The 23,343-nt window shown below is 40.5% G+C and overlaps 1 protein-coding gene across 2 annotated transcripts in view; it reads right to left on the reverse strand.

The window, feature by feature from the left end:
• FAF1 (Fas associated factor 1) overlaps positions 1 to 23,343 on the reverse strand; it is a 394,833-nt gene that overhangs the window by 368,081 nt on the left and 3,409 nt on the right. The window contains exon 1 of one of the 2 annotated variants that reach the window (XM_074334705.2): positions 19,989 to 20,481. The exons of the other annotated variant lie outside the window; for it this stretch is intronic. Within the exon in view, the coding sequence (XP_074190806.1) occupies positions 19,989 to 20,033 (45 nt within the window). The 5' untranslated portion in view covers positions 20,034 to 20,481. Of the gene's footprint in view, positions 1 to 19,988; positions 20,482 to 23,343 lie in introns of those variants that run through there. 2 annotated transcript variants of the gene reach the window in all.

Here is a 23,343-nt window from a genome sequence, read left to right on the forward strand (position 1 = left end):
TAAGTAATGTTTTCTTCTTCTAAAATACAATGTAGTTTAAAACAGAGTCCATGTGTATCAACTTGGGGCTCACTTGCCTTAGCTAGAATCAATTCTATTATTTTTGCCACATCATTACTTTTGTTTTATGTCCCACTACTAGGACCTTAGTAATTTATCCAAAACTGATGGTACTTGCAGAAAAATGAGGCAAAATTACTTAGCATATAAATTTATACTAACAAAATACTTTAGTGATACTGATAAATGTAAAAGTGAAGTAAAAAAAACAAAACAAAAACAAGTGACAGGACAATCTCTTGCTGAAGTACTAAGCAATCCCAATAGCAACCATTGCCATATACAGCTTCATGAGAAGTCAATGAGTTCGTTTTTTCCTCTTCGGATTTCTGTATCAACCTTGGTAAATCCAGGGGCACCAGAAAAACTTTATTGTTCTTTCTTTTTGTGTTTCACAGGATGAAGGAATTTAAAAACAAAACAAAACAAACCCTGGATGCAGCTTTGATATTTTTTTTACAGGCAACCTTGTAACATGGAGTACTTACTAATTTTTTCCACTATAGTAGTCATAATGATAGAGGAAGAAAACATGTTCCCCCATAGAAGAAGAGGAACGAACCAAAGAAAAGTAAGTCACATCCTATTTCTTTGAAATTTCATGTTCTATTTGAAATTTGTGAAAATTTCATATTTACTTCATGATACTTGTTTTTGTTTTTTAAAACCACATAATCATTTTAATTTATTTATTTAAGTATAGTTGATAGTCAAGTTTATACTGGTTGTATTAGTTTCAGGTACACAATATAGTGATTTGACATTTTTATTCATTACAATGTGATCACCCCACTAATTCTAGTAATCATCTGTCACTGTGTAAATTATCACAATATTATTAATTGTATTCCTCTTCCCCTTTGCACCCAACCCCAAGCTCCTCCCTTCTGGTAACCATCCCTTTTGGTCTCTGTTTCTGTGAGTCTGTTTTTTGTTTGTTTGTTTGTTTTGTTTTTTTAGATACCACATATAAGTGAAACCATATGGCATTTGTATTTCTCTGCCTGACTTGTTTCACTTAGTATAATACTCTCTAGGTGCATCCATGTTGTCACAAATGGCAAGATTTCATTCTTCTTCATTGCTACATAATATTCCCGTGTGTGTGTGTGTGTGTGTGTGTGTGTGTGTGTACACATCACACCTTCTTTATCTATTCATCTATCGATAGACACCTACTAGGATGTTTCCATATCTTGGCTATTGTAAATAATGCTGCAGTGAACATAGGGGTGCATACGAGGTCAGACAATGAAGTTCACAAACTCCTCCTAGAAAATGTGCTACATACTTCATTGCTGAATATCATCACTACAGTCACCTTCAAAATACTCCCCGTGAGAAGCTATGCACCGATGCCAGTGCCTTGTCCACCCTTCAAAGCAATTTTGGAACTCTTTTTCTGGCCATCAGAGCTATCGTCATATTATCCTTGATGTCTTATTATAATCAAAATGTCCTTTCAATATTTCCTCTGTCTTTGGGTAAAGAAAGATGTCATTGGGGGCCAGATCAGGTGAGTAGGGAGGGTGTTCCACTACAGTTATTTGTTTACTGGCTAAAAACTCCCTCATAGACAGTGCCATGTGAGCTGGTTCATTGTTATAATGCAAGAGCCATGAATTGTTGGCGAAAAGTTCAGGTCGTCTAACTTTTTCACGCAGCCTTTTCAGCACTTCCAAATAGTAAACTATGTTAATTGTTTGTCCCGTAGGTACAAATTCATAATGAATAATCTCTCTGATATCAAAAAAAGGTCATTGCAACAAGTTCGCGAACTTAATTGTCATATCTTGTATATTTTTTTCAAACGTGTTCTCGTTTTCTTTGGATAAATACCCAGAAGTGGAACTGCTGGGTCATATGGTATATCTACTTTTAGTTTTTTGAGTAATCGCCATACTGTTTTCCATAGGGGCTGCACCAGTCTGTAGTCCCACTAACAGTGAACAAGGGTTCCTTTTTCTCCACATCCTCGAAAACACGTTACTTGCTGACTTTTTTTATAAGCCATTCTGACCCGTGTGAGCTGGTATCTCATTGTGGTTTTGATTTGCATTTCCCTGATTAACGATATTGAGCATTTTTCCCTATGTTGTTGGCCATCTGTATGTCTTCTTTGGAGAAATGTCTTTTCATGTCCTCTGCCCATTTTTCGATCAGGGTGCTTATTTTGTTTGTTTGTTTGTTTATTAAGTTGTATGAGTTTCTTATATATTTTGAATATGAACCCCTTATCAGTTATGCCATTTAAAAATGTATTCTCCCATTCGATATGATGCCTTTTTGTTTTGTTGAAGGTTTCTTCACTGTGCAGCTTTTTAGTTTGATGTAACCCCATTTGTTTATTTTTTTCTTTTGTTTCCCTTTCTTGAGGGGACATGTCCAAAACAGATATTACTCAGAGTGACATCAGATAATTTACTTCCCATGTTTTCTTTTAAGAGTTTTATGGTTTCATGCCTTACATTTAAGTATTTAATGCATTTGCAGTTTATTTTTGTATATGGGGTAAGAGTGTGGTCCAGTTTCATTTTTTTGCATGTATCTGTCCAGTTTTCCCAACACCACATCCTGAAGAGACTTTCGTTACTCCAGGGTATATTGTTACCTCTTTTGACATAGATTTGTTGATCATACAAGTGAGGATTTATTTCTGGACTCTCTATTCTGTTTCACAGATCTATGTCCCTGTTTCAGTGCCAGTACCACTGTTTTAGTATAGGTTTGTAGTACAGTTTGACATCAGAGAGCATGATGTGATACCTCCAACTTTTTTTCCCCCCTTCTTCCGCCTCTCCGCACCCCCACTCTGGTTCAAGCCGTTGTTTCTCAGTCTAGTTGTTCAGGACACAGCTCCCTGGCCCATGCTGATATTATGAGCCTTGCACTCCCCCTGGCTGAGGCAGTCGGCCGCCAGTCGTCGGTTGGCCGCTCACAGCAGCTCATGGCAGCTCTTGCCGGCTGCCGACTGCTCATGATGGCTGCTGGCTGCTCCTGGCAGCACACAGTAGCCCACGGCAGCACAGCAGCCTCTGGCAGCACACAGCAGCCAGCTCACACCGACCTCTAGCTGCTCACAGCAGCCCACCTCCAGGTAGAGCTGTTGTTCACAATCTTAGCTGTAGAGGGAGCAGCTCACTGGCCCATGTGGGAATCCAACTGGTGACCTCAGTGTTAGGAGCACTGCGCTGCAACCACCTGAGCCACCAGGCCGGTCCTTTCTCAAGATTGCTTTGGCTATTCAGGGTCTTTTGTGGTTCCATATAAATTTTAGCATTATCTGTTCTAGTTCTGAGAAGAATGACATTGGTGTTTTGACAGGAATTATATTGCATCTGTAAACTGCTTTGGGCAGTATGGTCATTTTAACAGTATTAATCCTTCCTATCCTTGAGCACAGTACATCCTTCCATTTATTTGTGTCCTCTTCAATTTCTTTCTTTGATATCTTATAGATTTCAGAGTAGAAGTCTTTCATCTTGGTTAAGTTTATTCATAGGTACTTTATTCTTTTGGATGCAATTGTGAGTGGGATTATTTTCTTCATTTTTCTGATTGTTTATTATTAGTATATAGGAAGGTGACAGATTTCTGTATATTAATTTTGTATCCTACTTTACTGAATTCTTTTATTAATTATATTATTTTTGGTGGATTCTTTAGAGTTTTCTATATATACAGCATCATGTCATCTGCAAATAGTGACCATTTTATTTCTTCCTTTTCTATTTGGATGCCTTTTATTTCTTTTTCTTGTCTGATTGCTGTGGCTAGGACTTCTGATACTATGTTGAATAACAGTGGTGAAAGTGGGCACCCTTGTCTTGTTCCTGATCTTATAGGAAAAGCTTTTAGCTTTTCACCACTGAGTATGATGTTAGCTGTGGGCTTGTCATACATAACCTTTATCAAATTGAGGTAAGATCCTTCTATACCACTTTGCTTTTTTATCATAAATGGATGTTGAATTTTACCAAATGTTTTTTCTGCATCTATTGAAATAATCATATGATTTTTATCCTTAGTTTTGTTGATGTGATTAATCATATCAATTATTTTGTGGATGTTGAACTACACTTGCATCCCTGGTATAAATCCCACTTGATCATGGTGTACAATCCTTTTAATGTACTACTGAATTCAGTTTGCTAGTAGTTTATTGAGAATTTTGTCATCTATCATCATTAGGGATATTGGTCTGCAATTCTCTTTCTTTATAGTATCAGTTTATAGATTTGGTATCAGGATAATCCTGGCCTCGTAGCATCAGTTTGGAAGTATTCCTTCCTCTTAAATTTTTTGGAAAAATTTGAGAAAGATAGGTACTAATTCTTTAAATGTTAAGTAGAATTACCTGTGAAGCCATCTGGTCCTGGGCTTTTGTTTGTTGGGAGTTTTTTGATTACTGTTTCAATTTCATTGATAGTAATCTGTCTGTTCTGATTCTCTCTTTATTCCTGGTTTAGTCTTGGAAGGTTGTAAGTTTCTAAGAATGTATCCATTTCTTATAGATTGTCAAATCTGTTGGCATGCAATTTTTCAGTTTCTTTAATGATCCTTTGTATTTCTGTGGTTGAAACCACATAATTCTTTTTAAGTTTCTTTTAAAGTGGTGCTACAGGAAGATGTGTGTATTTACTGGGTAGCTTTGAGTACTCCCTAGCATACCCATTTGAAAAATGTGGATATATGAGGAGTAGAGCGGACCTGAGTTCCAAACCTAGCCTTGCTATGACTACCTGTCATTAGACAATTACTTAAGCTCTTTAAACATCCACTTTTTCATCTTTAAAATGGGAATAATAACAATAACTATCACAGATTAGACGGTATATACTAATTAGATTGGATACTGCAGATAAAACACTTATCATAGAGGCCAGCATAAAGTAATGCTCAGTAAACATTAGTAGTAGTTATTATAATTACCATCTCGAAACTCAATCCGTAAAATGAGGGACTGCCTACCTTACAGGGTAGTAAAACCTGTGAAGAATCTAATATTTCATTCTACTGACTTACAAACTAACAACTTAAAGCTTCTTACAATTTCACGGATGCTGGAGGAAGACACAAGACTCCTAGATCAAGTACAAAGTACTTTATTACTCACAGCAATAGCAGTAGCCTGGGTATTATCATTTTCTTGCACTGGTTCCCAAGTCCCATTTCCCACAGGGTGATACAGAGTGGGCCAGGTGACATTTACACATGCAGTAGACTGCAGTACAAGAGAGGAATCCTGAGCTTGGAAATGTGAATCTTCTATAACGGACACTAAGTATACGCCTACTCTTTGCTTTGAATAGAGACAGCATCTTTATGTTCCCTGCCCTTTGGTCTAGTAGGAGACATTGTGTAGGCTGGTCACACTATAACACACTTGAAAAGATAGTCTGGAACAATCAGTGTCTCTATTCATAAGACATGCAGAAATATAAGATACACCTAGAGATTTGTCTCCAAACAATATCCACGCCTCACTTCTGGCCATCTTGGCTGCAGACAGTTTCTCATGAGTATACCACTCCAACAGCCATTCTAATTAATTTGACTGACAGAGGCTGGGACTAAATCGATTCAAATTTATCTCATATGGCATTTAATTAAGGCAGCTATCAACAGACAGGAGGCTGAGGCTACCTTCAGAATTGATTTCAACCATGTTCCTCAGGGTCCCATACCAAAATAAGATGAGAAAATCCCATAAGCCATCAGGGTCTACCTCAGAAAGTCTGGTGGCTTTCTCCCTAAGTTTCTATATTAATCTTCCCACTTAGCCCAAGGCATTACTCCAGGAACAACAGGGCGTATTAATGATACAGGTTCTACCTCAGCCCAGAGTGAAGAAGTCTAGGGCCATTCTATCATCTTGTCACATGGAAGATGCACAAACAAACTGGCCTTGGGTTGCTGCTAGGAGGAAAAAAGCAGCATATGCCCAGAAATGGTCAGGATGGAATCCTGACGAATGTCATCTATATCATCCCACAACTGTGGTTAGGGAGTTGACCTGAATGCTTTCCAGGGCCAAGGTGTGTCACTGATCACTTTAGCTACAAAATCAAGAACAAACTTTGAACTACCTACTCTAACTGAATGACTTCCCTCATACAGGTAACTGTCCAAAGGGTGTCCAGGGAGCTTCCTCAAAAAAACCAAGGATATCCTCATTTTGGAGAAATCTCCAGTCACCTAAAGGCTACAGGATTTACTGGTGGTGTTTTCTTAAACACTCAAAAAAGGTGCAAAAGTCCATATTTTTAGGAGGAAGGCAAGTTAATGCCTGACTTCCACACAAGTAATACAACCCTGAGGGCAGAGACAGTTCCCGGAGAAAGAGTGGGTTGTTCACAACTGCTGGGTCCTTCCAGGTGGGGCCTCCATCCATCTGGGAGGCACCGTTCACCTGTGTCCCAACATGGCCTCCCACACAGGTGGCAGCCTTCAGGTTCCCAGTTCAGTTTGAGTAACTGATTCTAAGCCTTGTTTTTGAAAGGACTACACGAGGGCAGTCAGTCTAAACTTTCCCATTTGTCTAGGCCACAAGTAACCTACCCCACAGAATCTCTGAGTGAAGGCTAATGGGGTAGACATCAGGAAGGGTTGGCAGGTGTTCTGCATGGAAGTGAGAGGAGCTGAAGCCAACCACTGCTATTTCAAATAGAATTCTCAGTAAGGTTAAGGGGAATGACAATCAAATGGTGATCAGAGTAGTCTAATGGTAGATGGCAGACCCAATTAAATTGAATGTGCCTGCAACAGTTTGGAAGCGCTGCACCAGACCACTTTCCTTCATGAGCAAGGCTTCCAGTGTGGTTCTGAAAGACAAAGAACATTAATGTCTTTCCCTTCCACTTCTAGGGTCTAAGGTGATCCCTTCCTAGGTGTCAAGATTGTTGCTTTCCCTCCACTGACACAAAATCAGTATGTCCCATTCCAGTAGCTATAACTTCATCTTTTTTCCAATCGTCTCTATTCCAATGAGGCCCTTCATCTGTAAATGTCAAGTACAAGAGAATATTTATAAAACCTACAGAAACCCACTTATGGTCCCCACTGACCCACATGGGCCACTATAGGGGCACTTGGCAACCAAGTGGTCATTATCCTTATGATCTAGAACCATGTCAATCCAACAAGAGAATCCAGGTGGCTGAACCAGAATTAAGTTTAAATCCCCTAGGACACCTTTTGGCGAGCTGCCATATAGAAGGCGTATCAACAGGCTGGCTGCTAGGAGAGAAAAAGAAGCATCATGCCCAGAATGGTCAGGATGCAATCCTGAATTTTCAAAACAGGGCTATATAACCTCCCACCCCTTCTGCCCTGATCATTACCCAAGAAGTGACCGAGAGGAGATGATCCCTTTCTGGGGATAGCTGCATTCCCTGACCAAACTGACTCACTAAGGAGGAAGCTGTTCCAACATTCAACATTCATCCACATACCAGAGGCCTGTGGAAGTTGGGGAACATGGAAGTTCCCTCAAATATCCTGACTATCAGCTCACGGTGGAGTGGCTTTTGCAATAAAGAATGCACAATGATTAGACTATAAATGGTCCAGAAAACCCAAAAGAATAACACAGATTAGTTTCAAGGTGTGGCCAATCACCTAATTGGACTGGAACAATACCACTATAATCAGAAAAAGTGTCAACAGCAATGAGGCACCACTGATACCCCTGGGGTCCAATATATTCAATCTGCTAAAAACAGGCAGGGGCCACATCCCATGTAAGGTGGCTTCTCTCATTATTTGACAAACAGGTCAACTTTTGGCAGAAGTCACAAGTCTGGCAAGCAGTGGTACCTTCTGCATCAGAAAGACAGAGTGCTTTACTTTGCACCCAGTTTACAATAGTTGATGTGCTGTCACATCTAATACAATGATGGATCCAGGCAACAATGATGGCTTTGGGCAGTACAGGCTCAACCAGAAGCTTGATTCCAATGGGCTTCGGGAGAGAAGAGACCCTTATTGTGGGCACCTACAAGAGTAATCCAGGCAGTCTGATCAGCAACTATAATTTGTTTCTATAGTTCACAGCTTCAGAGAGCGCTGTCTTTAATTTACCAGTCTATACTTTACAAGTAGCAGACTAAATAGCTATTGACAATAGGCCAAGGGTCAGCAGAAATACAACTTTCATGAAGGAAAGTACTGGCCAGAGGTATAAGAACAGCTTTGACTTCTGAGCAGAGCAAGCACATCCATTATCCGTGTGCACAGCTGTTGCAGAGGCTGAACAGCCCCAGAGATGAACAGACACAGTCAAGTTACAGTTTGGCTGAACCACTGGTGAACCAGGCCCAGGCTTAGGGAAACCTCCATGAATTGAGGACCCCACTGAGTCAGTGGCTTTGCTTCGCACAGTGAAGTGGGGAATAAGGCTTCCACCAAAGGAGAGGCTGAGCCATAAGACATTATGTATCCCCATCCTCTCACCTCTCAAACCAGTGAAAGTTCTAACAACTTTGCTTTCTGCCCACAGAAGTTGCAAATTTGCCTTCTTTCACATTTAAGTGTAGGTCTACGCATGTCTGTAAATGTTGTCTGATCAGAGGCATAAACTTCTTTCTGCCTAGCCAGGACAAATCTTAGTACTAGCTGTTACAGTGGGTAGTCTAAACCTGAGTATGAGTGATAGATTGGTGAAAAAAATTCCCACTACCAGAGAGGGTATTTGAGAGTTGTTCAGAGTAAGCAACAACCAAAGGAATGCTCAGGCAGCTGTCTTTGAAACTATTTCCTGGTATTCAGTCTGCAACCACTTCCCTAATTCCTCCTCATTAACAGGCAATAAAGTAGAGAGCCACTTAACAATTTGGTCAACATGTTTGCTACCAATTCCCATAGACTTTCCTCAAATCCTGTTAACCAGCCCATGAGGCCCTCACCCTTCCTCATCCAAAATGCCAAGTGTCTGTCAACATTCCATCCTTGGTGCCAAAACTATTAAGAGCAGTGAGGGAGCTGAGCTTTTTGCCCTACATGCAAGCTAACAAGTTAGCCTACCAGTTTCATGGGTGCTGGCAGAAGACCTAGACTGCTGGTTTGGGTAAAATGAACTTTATGACTCATGGCAATATCAGTAGTCAGATTATCAGCATTTTCTTGCACAGTTCCCAGTCCCATTTCCCACCAGGCAACACAAAGGATGCCAAGTAACACCTGCACGTGCAGTGGACTACATTACAGAAGAGGAACCCAGAGCCTAGGGAACCTGGACATTATGCATGCCTGCCCTTTGCTCCAGAGGAAGACACTGTCTCTATCTTCCAAGGCTGCTCACTATACAAACTTAAAAAGATAGTCAGAAACAAAAGCAGTCAGTGCCTCCGCCCACAAGACATACAGAAACTGTGGAGAACTGCATGACTGGATCCCAGCACAGGAGTACTGGAGAATTTAGAGGTTAAGAGCCCGACACATTATCTGCCACATACAAAGCAATCAAAAGGCAGATGCTAATGTTATTATTTCTCTCCCATTAAACCTAAAACTAGAATGCTCAATTTTGTCTCCATCTCACTTTAATTAGTGCCAAAGAATACGACGAAAATTGACTTTAAAAAAGAAACAAGTTCAACCACTACTTTTCCCTTAGGAGAAAGAGGGTGGACAGCCAGGAGGGCACAGGAGAAAAGCGTCCCTCTCATTAACACTCTTCTATTATAGCTCAGTCATTAAAGGATCCAGCAAACCAGGGTGAAGTGCAGAGGGGAAAAAAAACAACAGGTGACTGGAAGCTAACTCTAAAGCCACTGAGGTGCACCTAACCTGCAAACTTTTCTGCTTTTCTTTACCAGAACTCGACATCTCATCCTTTCTATCTCAATTATTCCTCTATAAAAAGGTAGGTTCAATTATTCTGTTAATTTTACCAGACTGCTTCTTGAAATTATCTCAAACTCACCTGAAAGTCAATGATTAATGATTTAACATGGTTAACAATTTTGACTTGAAATTAAAATTTCTGCCTTAATAAAGGTTTGAGAGTGAAACCATAACCAGGAAGAGTGACTGACACATAGCATTTCAGTATCAGCATTCAAATTTTACAAAGATCTTGGCCTCAAGTCCTATATTTTGTCACATTACCTTACTTTGCCCTCTATAAAAGCTAAACCAGAGAGAGGGGTGTGTTGTACTTCTCTACAAATGGGTCACCTTAAAGTTATAACCCTCAATTCAATAAAACAGTCCAATTTTATTTTCTCAATGACAGACTTTATTATTCAAAATCATGTCAGCAAATGGTAAATGCTTAAAATACTTAACAACTTATAATTCTACATGTATTTGTACCATAACAGCCAATATTCACAATATTCCCTCAAAAAATATTCACTGAGCACCCCTTACTAGATACTGTAAGAACAGATGGTTAAGAAACAGGAAGTTGTTCAAAGAGCTGACAGTAAGGGGAAAAAACATGTAAAATGACTACTGACAATCAAACATAAGACTCAAAAGAAGAGAAACATGCACAAGCTATTTAAGAAGGAATGATTAACCCTAACTGGGAACAGATGTTATAAACAAAAAATAAGAGATGGATTCTGAAAGACAGTTTTCCAAAGGGACACTGTGGGGACAGAGCCCCAGAAAGTAGTTTACAGGCTCTCGGCCTCACGTGGAGGAGTGCTGGCTCGGGTAGTAGATGGCCGTCAGCTGTGGCTGATTGGCCGTCAGCTGTAGCCAGTTAGCTAATTAGCCGCTAATATAACTGCTGTGGCTACGGAGGGGAGAAGAGAGACAGAATGGGGGCTAGCAAGAAGATGGCGGCTGGGCTGGCAAGTGTGGATGGCGGTTTGCAGACAGTGTGGATCCAGCCTCCAGTGAGAGTATAGTGCCGCCAGAGAGAATATAGTGGTATGACTCCCCCATCTATGGCTCCGTGGGTGTTCCTTTTTGGCCTCACCATATCCTGCGTTATGTGGGGAGCGGGAGCAGAGACCCCGCAGGCCTCCCTGCATGACAAATGGCGCAGCGAGCAGGGTCTCCCGCACGACAAATGGCGCAGCGAGCAGGGTACCCCGCATGACAAATGGCGCAGCGAGCAGGGTATCGTGCCGGCCAAAGCTCTCCGAAGTGTGGTGGAGCAGTTTGTGTGTGAGTCTGAGGAAGACCAGGAGGAGCAGCTGCCGGAGAGCTGGACCCCCGTGGAGGGGTGGGAGGATGTGGACGGTTCTCCCACCAGCACAGGAAAAGCCATGCAGCTGCTGGAGAGATGGAGCCCTGTGGAGAGGTGGAAAGATGTGGACGGTTCCCCAACCAGCACAGGCCGGAGAAAGCGAAGGTCGTTGCAGCCCTGTGGGCCGGGAGGTTCCTGCTCGGGCAGCCCGGATGCGGGACTTGTAGTCCCAGGAGGTAACGCTTGCTGAGTCCTCCGTGGGAGATAAGGGTGAGGTCAAGGTCATCCCTCACCCCCAGGACAGCCCTGGCGAATGACTATGGACTATGGGGAATTGCCTTCCATCCCTAATTTAATGGACCACTTGACTGTTTGTTTGGGAACTGTTGTTAGGGGAACTGGGGGATATTTGCTTTTGTCTCTTGACTGGCCGCCATTGAGAATATGTAAGCACCTTGATTGTGAGTCGCTGTTGTTCCAGCAGGGTACCCTGAGAGGCACAGAGAGAGTGGCAGTGCCCTGAGAGCCCTGGCTGAGTCCAGGAAGTGTGGCTGTGCCCACAGAGAATGGTGGTGCCCTGAGAAACCCTGGCTGTGTCAGGGAAGACAGGTGGTACCCTAAGAAGTCCAGGAAGTCTGGCTGTGCCCAGAAGTACTGGTGGTGCCCTGAGAAACCCTGGCTGTGCCCAGAGAGCCTGGCTATGTCCAGGATATTGCATTCACCCCCAGGCTCCTCGCACAGGTCCCCTCGCGGAAGACGCTTGTCGCGTAGATTGTGAGGCGAGAGCCTGTAGGGGTGGAGTGTGGGGACAGAGCCCCAGAAAGTAGTTTACAGGCTCTCGGCCTCACGTGGAGGAGTGCTGGCTCGGATAGTAGATGGCCGTCAGCTGTGGCTGATTGGCCGTCAGCTGTAGCCAGTTAGCCAATTAGCCGCCAATATAACTGCTGCGGCTACGGAGGAGAGAAGGAGAAGAGAGAAAGAATGGGGGCTAGCAAGAAGATGGTGGCTGGGCTGGCAAGTGTGGATGGCGGTTTGCGGACAGTGTGGATCCAGCCTCCAGTGAGAGTATAGTGCCGCCAGAGAGAATATAGTGGTATGACTCCCCTACCTATGGCTCCATGGGTGTTCCTTTTTGGCCTCACCATATCCTGCGTTATGTGGGGAGCGGGACCAGAGACCCTGCAGGCCGCCCTGCATGACAAATGGCGCAGCGAGCAGGGTCTCCCGCACGACAAATGGCGCAGCGAGCAGGGTACCCCGCATGACAGACACAAAAAAGGGGTTCAAAGACATGGAGTCATGAAACAGCATAGTCTATTATGAGCATCAAGTATTTAGGTTGGTGCAAAAGTAACTGTGGTTTAAAAGGTTAAAAATGCAAAAACCGCAATTACTTTCGCACCAACCTAATCTATACCAAAAAATTTAATTTTCCTAAGTCATAAAAATGAAACAGTACTTAACATCACAAAACCAAAGAATCACAGGAATGGCTGTAACTTCAAAAGTCATCTTGTTCTCTAGTGCTTGGATAAGAGGCATCAGCATAACCTGGGAACCCGGAAGAAATGCAAAGTTGCAGGCCCAACCCAAGATCCACTGATCAGAAACTGTGGGACGGGGTCAAGCAACCTGTAGTTTAACAAGCCCTCCAGGTTATAGTAGTACCTCGGTTTTCGAACGTCTCTGCTGACGAACATTTTGGTTTACGAATGCCATAAACCCAGAAGTAAATGCTTCGGTTTTCGAACACACCTCGGAAGTCAAACATGTCACACGGCTTCCGCTGAGTGCAAGATCCTGAGGCCTAGTCGGCTGTTTTCCAACGTTTCAGAACTCGAACGGTCTTCTGGAACAGATTACGTTCAAAAACCAAGGTACCTCTGTATTCTTATGCAAGCTGAAGTTTGAGAACCACAGATTTAGATCAGGGTTTTTCAGGACTATTGACATTTGGGGGTGGACGATTCTTCATTTAGGGAGGATGTCTTGTGCATTACAGGATGTTTAACAGCCTCCCTGGCCCATACCCCAGTAGGTATATGCCAGTAGCACCCCCATGTGTAACATCCAAAAACGTCTCTAGCATGCCTAATATCCCCCAGGAAACAGAAATTACCCACGGTTGAAAACCTCTGATCTGAATCAGGGATCAGCAAACTTTCCTGTAAGGAGCAAGGTAAATAATTTAAGCTTTGCAGGCCATGCAATCAACTACTAAACTCTGCTATGGAAGGCAAAAGACCACATGTAAATGAGACAACATATAAATGAATATGCATGGCTGTCTCCCAGTAAGACTTCATTGACAAAAACAGGTGGTAGTTTGGCCCTCAGGATGAAGTTTGCTGACCCCTAATCTAGAACAATTACCTAAATTATAAATGAAATGTCTTCAACCCTACTGATACTAAGTGATTGTCCAGACTTCATTGAATATCTGACCTAGTCTAGTCTCCTGTTTTCAGGTAGACATGGCTCTAGGCAGAACTCAATTTTATAGACTGAATAACTGAAATCCAGAAAGGATAAATGACTTTCTCAGAGAATCACAGCCAAAACAAAAAACAAACTGAAAAATCAGAAAAAAAACTAGAGCTTTAGTCTGCCTAAATGCAATGTTCTAACAATTGCCTCCTATGGAGGTGTAACCATATAATGTTTATGGTATTATATATAACCATATAATAAACTGTGAGACATTCAAATGTTCCAGTACTTTGCAGATGCCAAAACCTAGAAAGAAAAGTTCTGATTTCATGGGGGTGTGGGTGAGGGATAACTTTACATTAAAGGCCCAGATCGTAAATATTTTAGACTTGTGAACCATAAAGTCTCTGTCTCAACTATTCACCTCTGTCACTGCAGCAAGAAAAATGTCATAGACGATAGGTAAATGAATGGGTGTGGCTGTGTTTCAATAAACCTTTATGTACAAAAACAGGCAGGCAGTTTACCTTAAGTATGTACCTTAAAATTGTCAAAAATTAAAATAACAGCTAAAATGTACTGAATGCTTTCTATGTCAGGCACCTGTTCTAATCACTCTACATGGATTAATCCCTTTTTCATATGGGAAAACTAAGGCAAAAAGGTGTGAAGACATTGGTCAAAGATCACAAGATAAGTGGCAGAGCTGTGATTTAAATCCAAGTGAACTGACTTCCAAGTCCATGTTCCTGACCACTAATACTTAACTTTATTCTACATGCCAAAACCTCATTTTCCCAAAGACTGACAACCAAATACTAAAACAACATGATTTGTATAATTATGAGGATAATGGAGAAAGGAAAGAAAGGATAGCAACAAGACTACTTTCTTGTTATACGTAGTACTCAATCTCCTGCACAAGATAACTTCTCAGGAAATATATATGACATTCCATGGATACTTAATTTGGTCTCTAATCCACAACATCACAAAGGATACCTATCTATTTGGATTGATACCATTTCTACTTGCACATTCTGGAATCCTCTTTTGCAGAGATATCTCTTTATGTCAAACTAAAACACAAAGAAGAGGGATTCACAGCTTTACTTAGAAGGGAAAATGTTATGAAGAGGCAGAAACTACTTACAAGTGACTTACCAGAAATGTCATGGAAAAGTCCATACTTCAAAGAGATGACAGGCAAATGAAAACTTAAAAGTTCCATAGTGATAGGCCAATATATGAAAATGTATAAAATAATTTAGGCAGCAAAGGTATGACTAGCTGGATAGACCAGAAGTGGAAAACAAAGGCACAATTGTGTTGTCCAGGAAACATAACTGAGAGTAGTATCAAAATCAATGCCACATAAACAAAGAAATAGAGGGACTTAATCTGTGACCACTGGAACTAGGTTCAAAATGCATATTTTTTTAATCAAGGCAGGTAAGATTTTGTTTCTGGAAAAGTTTGAAAGAAAATATTACTACTGAGAGTTGTTCCTTTTTTGTCTTCACTTCAGTAGAGCTATGATCTATGTCTTTATATCAGTAACAGAGGAATATAAATAGAAAAATATGATACCAACATTGAGACTAAGCTAAATGGTTACACCACTCTTTTTGTTCCCACAGGAAAACTTCATGTTATAAAAATGTATCTTAGAGGAAAAATAAATTAGCAAGACATTAATTGAAAGGGTGGGTGAGCAGTAAAGACTCATTTTTGGTTCATCTAGACCCAAAGAAGTAACTAATATTACTGAAATTATTTGATAGCAACTGCAATTCTGTTTGGATAACTATTTTCACATAGTTATGTGAAAGGGGTTTCTGTAAGCAAACCAAAGAGTCTCAAAAGTTTGTTTGATCAAATAATTTTTGCTCTACACCTCAACCTAAAAAAAAAAAGTTAAAGAATTCTCAATTACAAAAAGAACAAGATTTAACTTTCACCTGAATGCAACCCTTTGTTGTAAAAAGACATTAAGGAAGAAAAAAAAAAATCCTATGATTCATCAATGCCTGCCTGTTTTCTAAACCCAGGAAATTCCTTTACACCTGCTCCTGTCTCTGGCCAGCCAAAACTATAGGTGTACTACTGTATTCTTTCCTTTACCAGTAACATACCATGTTAGCACTATTTACATTTAAAGCTGATTTCTGTTAGACTATTCCAAATTCTAAACTCACTTGCTCAGAGTTGAATTTACAAATAATTGATTGAACAGGATGCTATCATTCTCTCCATTCAAAATTTTGGTGGTGCAGCCACTATGGAAAACAGTATGTCAGTACCTCAAAAAATTAAAAATAGAAATACCATATAATTCCATTTCTGGATATACACTCAAAGGAACTGAAAGCAGGTAGTCAAACAGATATTTGTATACCCTTGTTCACAGCAGCATTAACGATTCACAATAGCTAAAACATGGAAAAAAGCATCCATCAACAGATAAATGGATAAGCAAAATGTAGTATATACATACAGTGGAATATTACTCAGCCTTAAAAAGGAAATTCTAACACATGCTACAACACAGATGAATGTTGGAGACATTATGCTACCGTGTTTCCCCAAAAATAAGACCTAACGGAAAATAAGCCCTAGCATGATTTTTCAGGATGACATCCCCAGAACATAAGCCCTAATGCGTCTTTTGGAACAAAAACTAATATAAGACCAGGTCTTATTTTCAGGGAAACACAGTAAGTGAAATAAGCCAATCACAAAATGACAATATTATATGATTCCACTTATATGAGGTAACAAGTGTTCACATTCATAGAGACAAAGTAGAATGGAGGTTGCCAGGGGCTGGGGAGAAATAAGAATGGGAAGTTCTTGTTTAATGGGTACAGAGTCACAGTTTTAAAAGATAAAAAGAATTCTGGAAATTGATGGTGGTGATGTTTACACAAAGTGAATATACTTAATGCCACTGAACAGAACACTTAAAAATGGTTATTTTTATAACTAATTTTATGTTAGGTGTATTTCAACACAATTTAAATTTTGTTTTAACTGGGACCTGTTTTTGTTTGGAGGAAAAATCTTCTAGAGGACAATTTGGAATATATTTGCTCTGTAATGAGTTCACTCATCTACAAAGTCCCAAACCTATCCCATTAAGTCTGAGCTGTAATCTTCCATCCACTGTTTATCCAGTTATAAGAAACCAGGTTTTATTTATACACACACACACACACACACACACACACACACACACACATATGGTGTATATAATTATAGCTCAAGACTTGGAATGTGGATACTTGAATGATACCGGTTTCTTCATAACTGAGCAAATCAATTTCCCCGCTCAAACATGAACATAGTAAGATTATGTTCTATTTACTTCATATGTTTGTTATCCACTCCTCCATTGATTTTAACTGAATTCCTTTTTCTATTGAGCTGAAATAGTTAAATAAAAAAACTCCTTCTCCACAACTTTTCCATATTTAGACATTGAATTATAAGAACCTATTATCCAGGAATAATCAAAATCTGAAACTTATTTTTAAAATCTAATCATATTTAAAAATCATGTCCCTACCTACAAAGGCAAAACTAAGCTCTCAAAGCTACTATTAAGTTTCACAATCATATGAAGTCAAAAGAATATAATTTTACTGTCTTCACTTTTGAGTGGGGAAACTGATTTGCCCAGTTATAGAAGAAACGAGTATCATCCAAGTACATTCATTCCAAGTCTTTAGCTGCAATCTTTAATATAAATTATCTGGTTTCTGATAACTAGTATGCTAATTTTTTTAAGTTAATCCTATAAAAATCTTGCATAATATAAAAAAATCGAAAGAATCATCAATTTTAAATCAAAGTACACAAGAGCAAACTGATCTGGAATTATCATTTGTAACAAGGTTCCTAAACACACAAAAAAAGGCCAATGTGCTTAATAAGATGTGTAGTTTTCCAAGTAACTTTTTATTTTACCAGTAATGTTCTCTTACCTATTTAACAGTATGAAATTAACTCTCACCATTCAACAAACAATTGTTCATTGCAGATGCATAAGCTCTTTTCCGTTTTGTAAGTAATTGTTCACAGCATTGCCACTGGTTTGAAGAGAAAACTTACTAGACTGTATTAATGTGATCAAAATTAAGTCCCAAATGCTTGTCAGAAAATCTTACTTTGCCTCTGAGTACAAGAATCCTAAATTTCCTGTCCTTGGCCAATACAAGGTTCATAAAAAGCATAATAATTGTCACAAATAAGAAGAGAGCAAGCAGCTACAACTTATTAGAGGAAGCAAAGTTTGGTGAAATCAAAACAAAGTTATGATTATCTTAACGCTTTTAATGAGGTAAACTAAAATTATTTTGTTGTTGTCTAAAGCCATTCCTACCAGAACATAACAATTTTATCACAGGATAAAACTACTCCCGGAACTATACGGTCCTTTTTCAAATGACCACATTCCACATTAGATAAACAATTGAATTGGAGAATATGGAAAAAAAAAGATGATGATGATGATGATAGAAAGATTAAGGCAGGCAAAATAATAATCTCAGGCCAATCCTAATAATACAAAATACCAAAATCTGGTGGTCAACTTTTATTTTCAGAGCACTGCTTTCTGTCTGAGTTTGAGAGTTACTGTATAATCAAATACAGATACATGTATATTCCAAATATGTCAGATACCCCTGCGTAATCAAAAGAACAAACTCTGGAAATGGCCATTAGAATATTAAATTGTATAAAAAAGAAGAGGGGGGTGGGGATAGGGGAGAAGGTGAAGGGATTAGAATATACAGATTGGTAATCACACTATAGTCACGGGGATATGAAATACAGTATGGGGAATATACCCAATAATGTTGTATAGATTATGTAGGGTGCCAGGTGGACACTGGACTTATTCAGGAGATCACTTCATAGACTGTGTAGATGCCTGACCACTGTGCTATACACCTGAAGCTGAGGTAGAATAATATTGACTATCAACTATAATTAAATATATATATTTATATATATATATTTATATATATACAAATAAATATATAACATATATATTAAATATTTATATATATAAATATATATATATATCCCATATACATAAATGGGATGTAAAGTACAGCATAGGGAATATAGTCAATGGTATTGTAACAGCTGTATACATCACAGGGGTAGTAGATTGGGGGGGGTCATCAATTTGTGAGGGGTGTAAATGTTTAGCTATTACATTGCTTTGTACACCTGAAAATAATAAATAAAATTTAAAAATCAGAGAAAGAGGGAGAAGAATAGCCCAACAAAATCTCAGTAAGGAAAAGTATTCCCTACTATGCTACTGTTAGACCATGTGCAATGATGACAGCATTAAAGGAAAAGGGAAAAGTCACCCTGTACATAACAGTAACTTCTAGGTTAATGCCAAAATGAATGGTTAAAAATACCTCACTACAACATTTTCTTCACCAAACATCAAAAGGCAAAGGTGGTCTTCACAGAATATTCCTTCTAACTTCAAGTCTTTCATGATGCATACAGCTCTACTTTCAAAGGGCCTCCCTAAGATACTTACTTGCCAGTGTCACTATAGTTTAGTTCAGTAAGGGGATAACCTTTGCTTATTTTTTAAATTATTCCTGGAGAAAGGACATCAACCAAATAATTCAAATCTGTGAGGGAGGGGAATGTGCAAATATGAATTGATAATTTATTAAGCTTATGAACTGACTGCAAAGACATTTTGGTATAACCATATGTATATAATCTATTTGCCTCTTCCTTATCTTCCTACCTTCCAAAGATTCCAACAAGCCACCAAAGTCTCAAATGTTTATTTCTTCTTGAAAACGACCAGGATGCCCAGCTACCCTTCCCACCTCCTCCGCATCACTTTTTTACTCTCCCCTTAATACAACACACCCACAAGACCACACTCCATACAACACACTCTTCTCATGGAACAACCCAAAACTCCTGACCCCAAACACCCCATACTTAAAAGCCCCACACTTAATACTCCCAATACTCCCAAATTCTACATATTCTCCGTAGAATACAGGAAACACTACACAGTCCACACTCGTGATAACCCAAATACCATAACAGCCCTTTACCCTACAAATCCCATTCAAGCCGTACGTTAACACATTCTACACACACCCAACATAGCATATGAATTACATGTTCTCCCATGGCTCACCACACACATACACACATACGTACACACACACACACCATACACATCCAAACCACCCACTACTGTAGAGCTCAAACAAACGTTGGGAAGAGGCCACCCTTCTGTCACCGGGAACCCACGAGGTTGGAGGTGGGAGGGGGACAGGGCCACACACTTCACCTGAAAATCCGCCAGAATCATCTCCCGGTCCATGTTGGACGCCATGGCGGCCGCCGAGTTCCGCGGCCCCGGGAGCGAAGAGCGCACCTGGGAGGGAGACGGCGCCTCCTGCGGCCGTCGCCGCCGCAGCCGCCGCCGGGCGCCGAGGGGCTGGCGGGCGAGCCGGCGGGCGGGCCGGCGGGCTAGCGGGCGGGGCAGCGCGGGACGCTAGGAGCTCATGCACTCGGTAACCTTCAGGCGCCCGGGCCGCCCGCCTGCGCCCCGCGGAGCCCGAGCCACAGCCGCCCCGACAGGGAGGTTGGTCTGGATGCGGGTCGGGTCTTACTGTCGCCGGCCAGGATGAGGGCAGGTTGCGACAGCGCGCACCCGGCTCCCTTCAGCCGCAGCGAGACCGGCGGGGGCGGGGAAACCGAGCGAACCAGCAGGCGGGCGAACGCCACGGCCGCCTCCGCCTCCTCCTCTTCCTCCCTGGCCGCCGCCTCCGCCCCTGGTTGGCTAGCACCGCGGCTGTCGCACATTTTGCCTGTCATCGAGGTCGCAAAGCGCCGCTTTGCGGCTACCACGTGACTGCCCTTCTGTCAAGCACTGGGCGCGCGACTACCCCGCGGGGATCCGCGCACACCCGCGGAGACGCCAGCCTGCTAGTGCGGGAGCTTGAACTCCCGCAACAGGTTTTTCCGGTTTGTAATTAAGCAAAGGCCTCGGGATACTGCCTCCCCCTGGCTGGGACCGAGATCAGATTCTCCGCTCTACGTGGTTACATAGTCACACGTATTCACGTCAAGCATCACAAACCAACTCAGCACACTGACAACCCGTCTAACAAACAGCATTTCATAAATGTACATTTTCTCTAACAAAGTTTCACCAAAATACGACTTCATATACAGCCTTTTACGCTCAACTTCACTGTCAAAATCAGTTTACACACTGTCACACTTAATCCCAAACCCCCTTACGCCTGCATACTCAGACTCTCAGTAACTCTAGAGGTAACCAGACTTCCATGGTAGACGTAGGGGAGACACGCAAGCTCAAAAATGTGAGAATATCGACTCCAAGAAAAAGATGAGCTTTTTTGTTTTGTTTTTTAGTTATGAGAAATACAAACCTTTCTATTCCTGCAGCACATTTATTTTATAAATCAGAGACAATATCTTACAAACAGGGAAAACTTAAGTCCAAAATATTTAAAGTACTTTGATAAGTGAAGAAATTACGCACTTGCTTAAAGTTTCAATTTACCGTCAGAAATTGACAGGCTTTGAGCCAGGAATAGCCAAATACTGTGTACAATGAAGTGTGACAATGTGTAATTGTCATTCTGGCTGGAGGAAGAGTGACAGTGGAAAATGTTCAACTTTGACTTGAGAAAATATCGTCTTCTGAACTATAATAGAGCATTGACTTGCTTTGGAAAGTATATAAAATCCTGAAAGTGTGAAGTAAGGTTGCTGATTTTGTGCTGCAGAGTTAAAATACAGACTAGTGAAATTACCACATAAAATCAAGGTCTGAGTCTTTGTATTCCTGAACACAGAGAAGAACACTATGGTATTCTAAAGACCTAGGTTTATTCTGTGTGTTTTCTTTATGTGAAAATAGTCTGGCCTACAACTCTCATGTGATAATCTGTAGTTAGACCAGAATTAATTAGATAAGGAATAGAACCCTCCATAGTCACATGAATTGAAGTGTCTTGTTTAATTACCATCCCTAAGAAAGTAATTTCAAAATAGGGCACAAATGTGAGTCATGAGGTGAAACACAGCACCAGAAATTTAAGTGTGGCAATTGAGTTGCCCCATTCACATACATCACTCTCAGCACAGGGCAGGTGAAGACTGTGTTTCCCCGAAAATAAGACCGGATCTTATATTGCTTTTTGCTCCAAAAGACGCATTAGGGCTTATGTTCAGGGGATGTCATCCTGAAAAATCATGCTAGGGCTTATTTTCCAGTTACGTCTTATTTTCAGGGAAACACAGTAATTTTCTCCACTTACATAGCCAGGATTAATGCAGCCTTGAAAAGTTTAGGGTTTTTTTTTCTGATAACACAGAGAGAGGAAAAAAGAAAAAAGCCCATTCAAATCCAGTGCTGCTGCCCTTCTCCCTCCCTTCTTTCCATCTGGAAATTAAAACAATGTGGTAATAGAGAAAGATGGGAAGAATACCCTAGACATTCAGGCATATGGGTTCTAGTACTGCTTTCCCAACTAATTATCTGGGGGAACTTATATGGGTCACTTAGTCTCTCTGACTTTAGCGTCTGACATGACTATATAAAGTGATGAGAAAACAGTTATGTAAATGCATGAAAACCATAGATATTTTTACAAAACGAGCCTATAGTTCATAGTCAGCATTTACTAGGCTTGAGTTCTACCTCTGCTCCTTAACAAAAAACTTCTGAGTCTCAATTTCTTATCTCTAAAATGGAGCTTATAAAACTTATAGAGTAATTGTGACTACTGAGTGATATAATGCTTGTGAAATCTCTTCAGAAACCTTAAAGCTCTCCAAACGTATTAACTGCTATTACTCTGTATACCAATTCCAAAATGCTTTTCTCAGCACCTCTTTCATAAAACTTAAGCCAACAGGATTCTTCTCCTTTCTAATCATTGCTTTTACTATCTTTACAACATAATTTAATGCTCTGATAAAAATCTGTAAGTTTTTTCTCTAATTGTTTCATCTATGCATTTTTTAATCTATCCCCAAAGGTTGGAAGTTCCTTGAGATTATAAGCCATTTCATGTGTTTTATAGTCACCATAGTTCATCTATAGAGAAGTTTTGGATACATAATAAAAACCCAAACTTTTGAGTTTATTAAATTTTATTGAATGTTTAGAATGTACAGGTACTTTACACACCTTATCTTATTTAATTCTTATAACAACCATTTTACAGAATAAAAAAACTGCTCTGAAAGGTTCAGAATCTGCCCCAAGTCATGCTACAAAGTGACAAGACTAAGTCAAAACTAGTGCTCTTTCCACTTGCCCTGTTGCCTCCCTGCAAGTCACCTTCCATGCTGCAAAGTTTGTACAGTTCCTGAAGAGACTGATTCTTCCCTATGACCTAACTCTTCATGGTTGAATACCCAGCATCCAGAGTAATTGTCCACTACAGGAAAAGGAATGAAAGAAAAATAAATACAGAATTAAGAGAGGGGGAATCACTTTTCATTTCCCCGGAATTCCTTCCTTAAGAGAAGCAATTTCCTTTAAGTGTCACAAACTTGGAATAAAAATATAGAGTGATTCTCTGTACATTAGCATGAGCAAAGAAAAATAATTTTAATCTATCCATTCTCATAGTTGGTCTACTGCATTAACTCATGGAGCT

This window comes from Rhinolophus sinicus, chromosome 14 (assembly GCF_057876585.1).
Source record: "Rhinolophus sinicus isolate RSI-liver-muscle chromosome 14, RSI-T2T, whole genome shotgun sequence".
Taxonomy (NCBI): domain Eukaryota; kingdom Metazoa; phylum Chordata; class Mammalia; order Chiroptera; family Rhinolophidae; genus Rhinolophus; species Rhinolophus sinicus.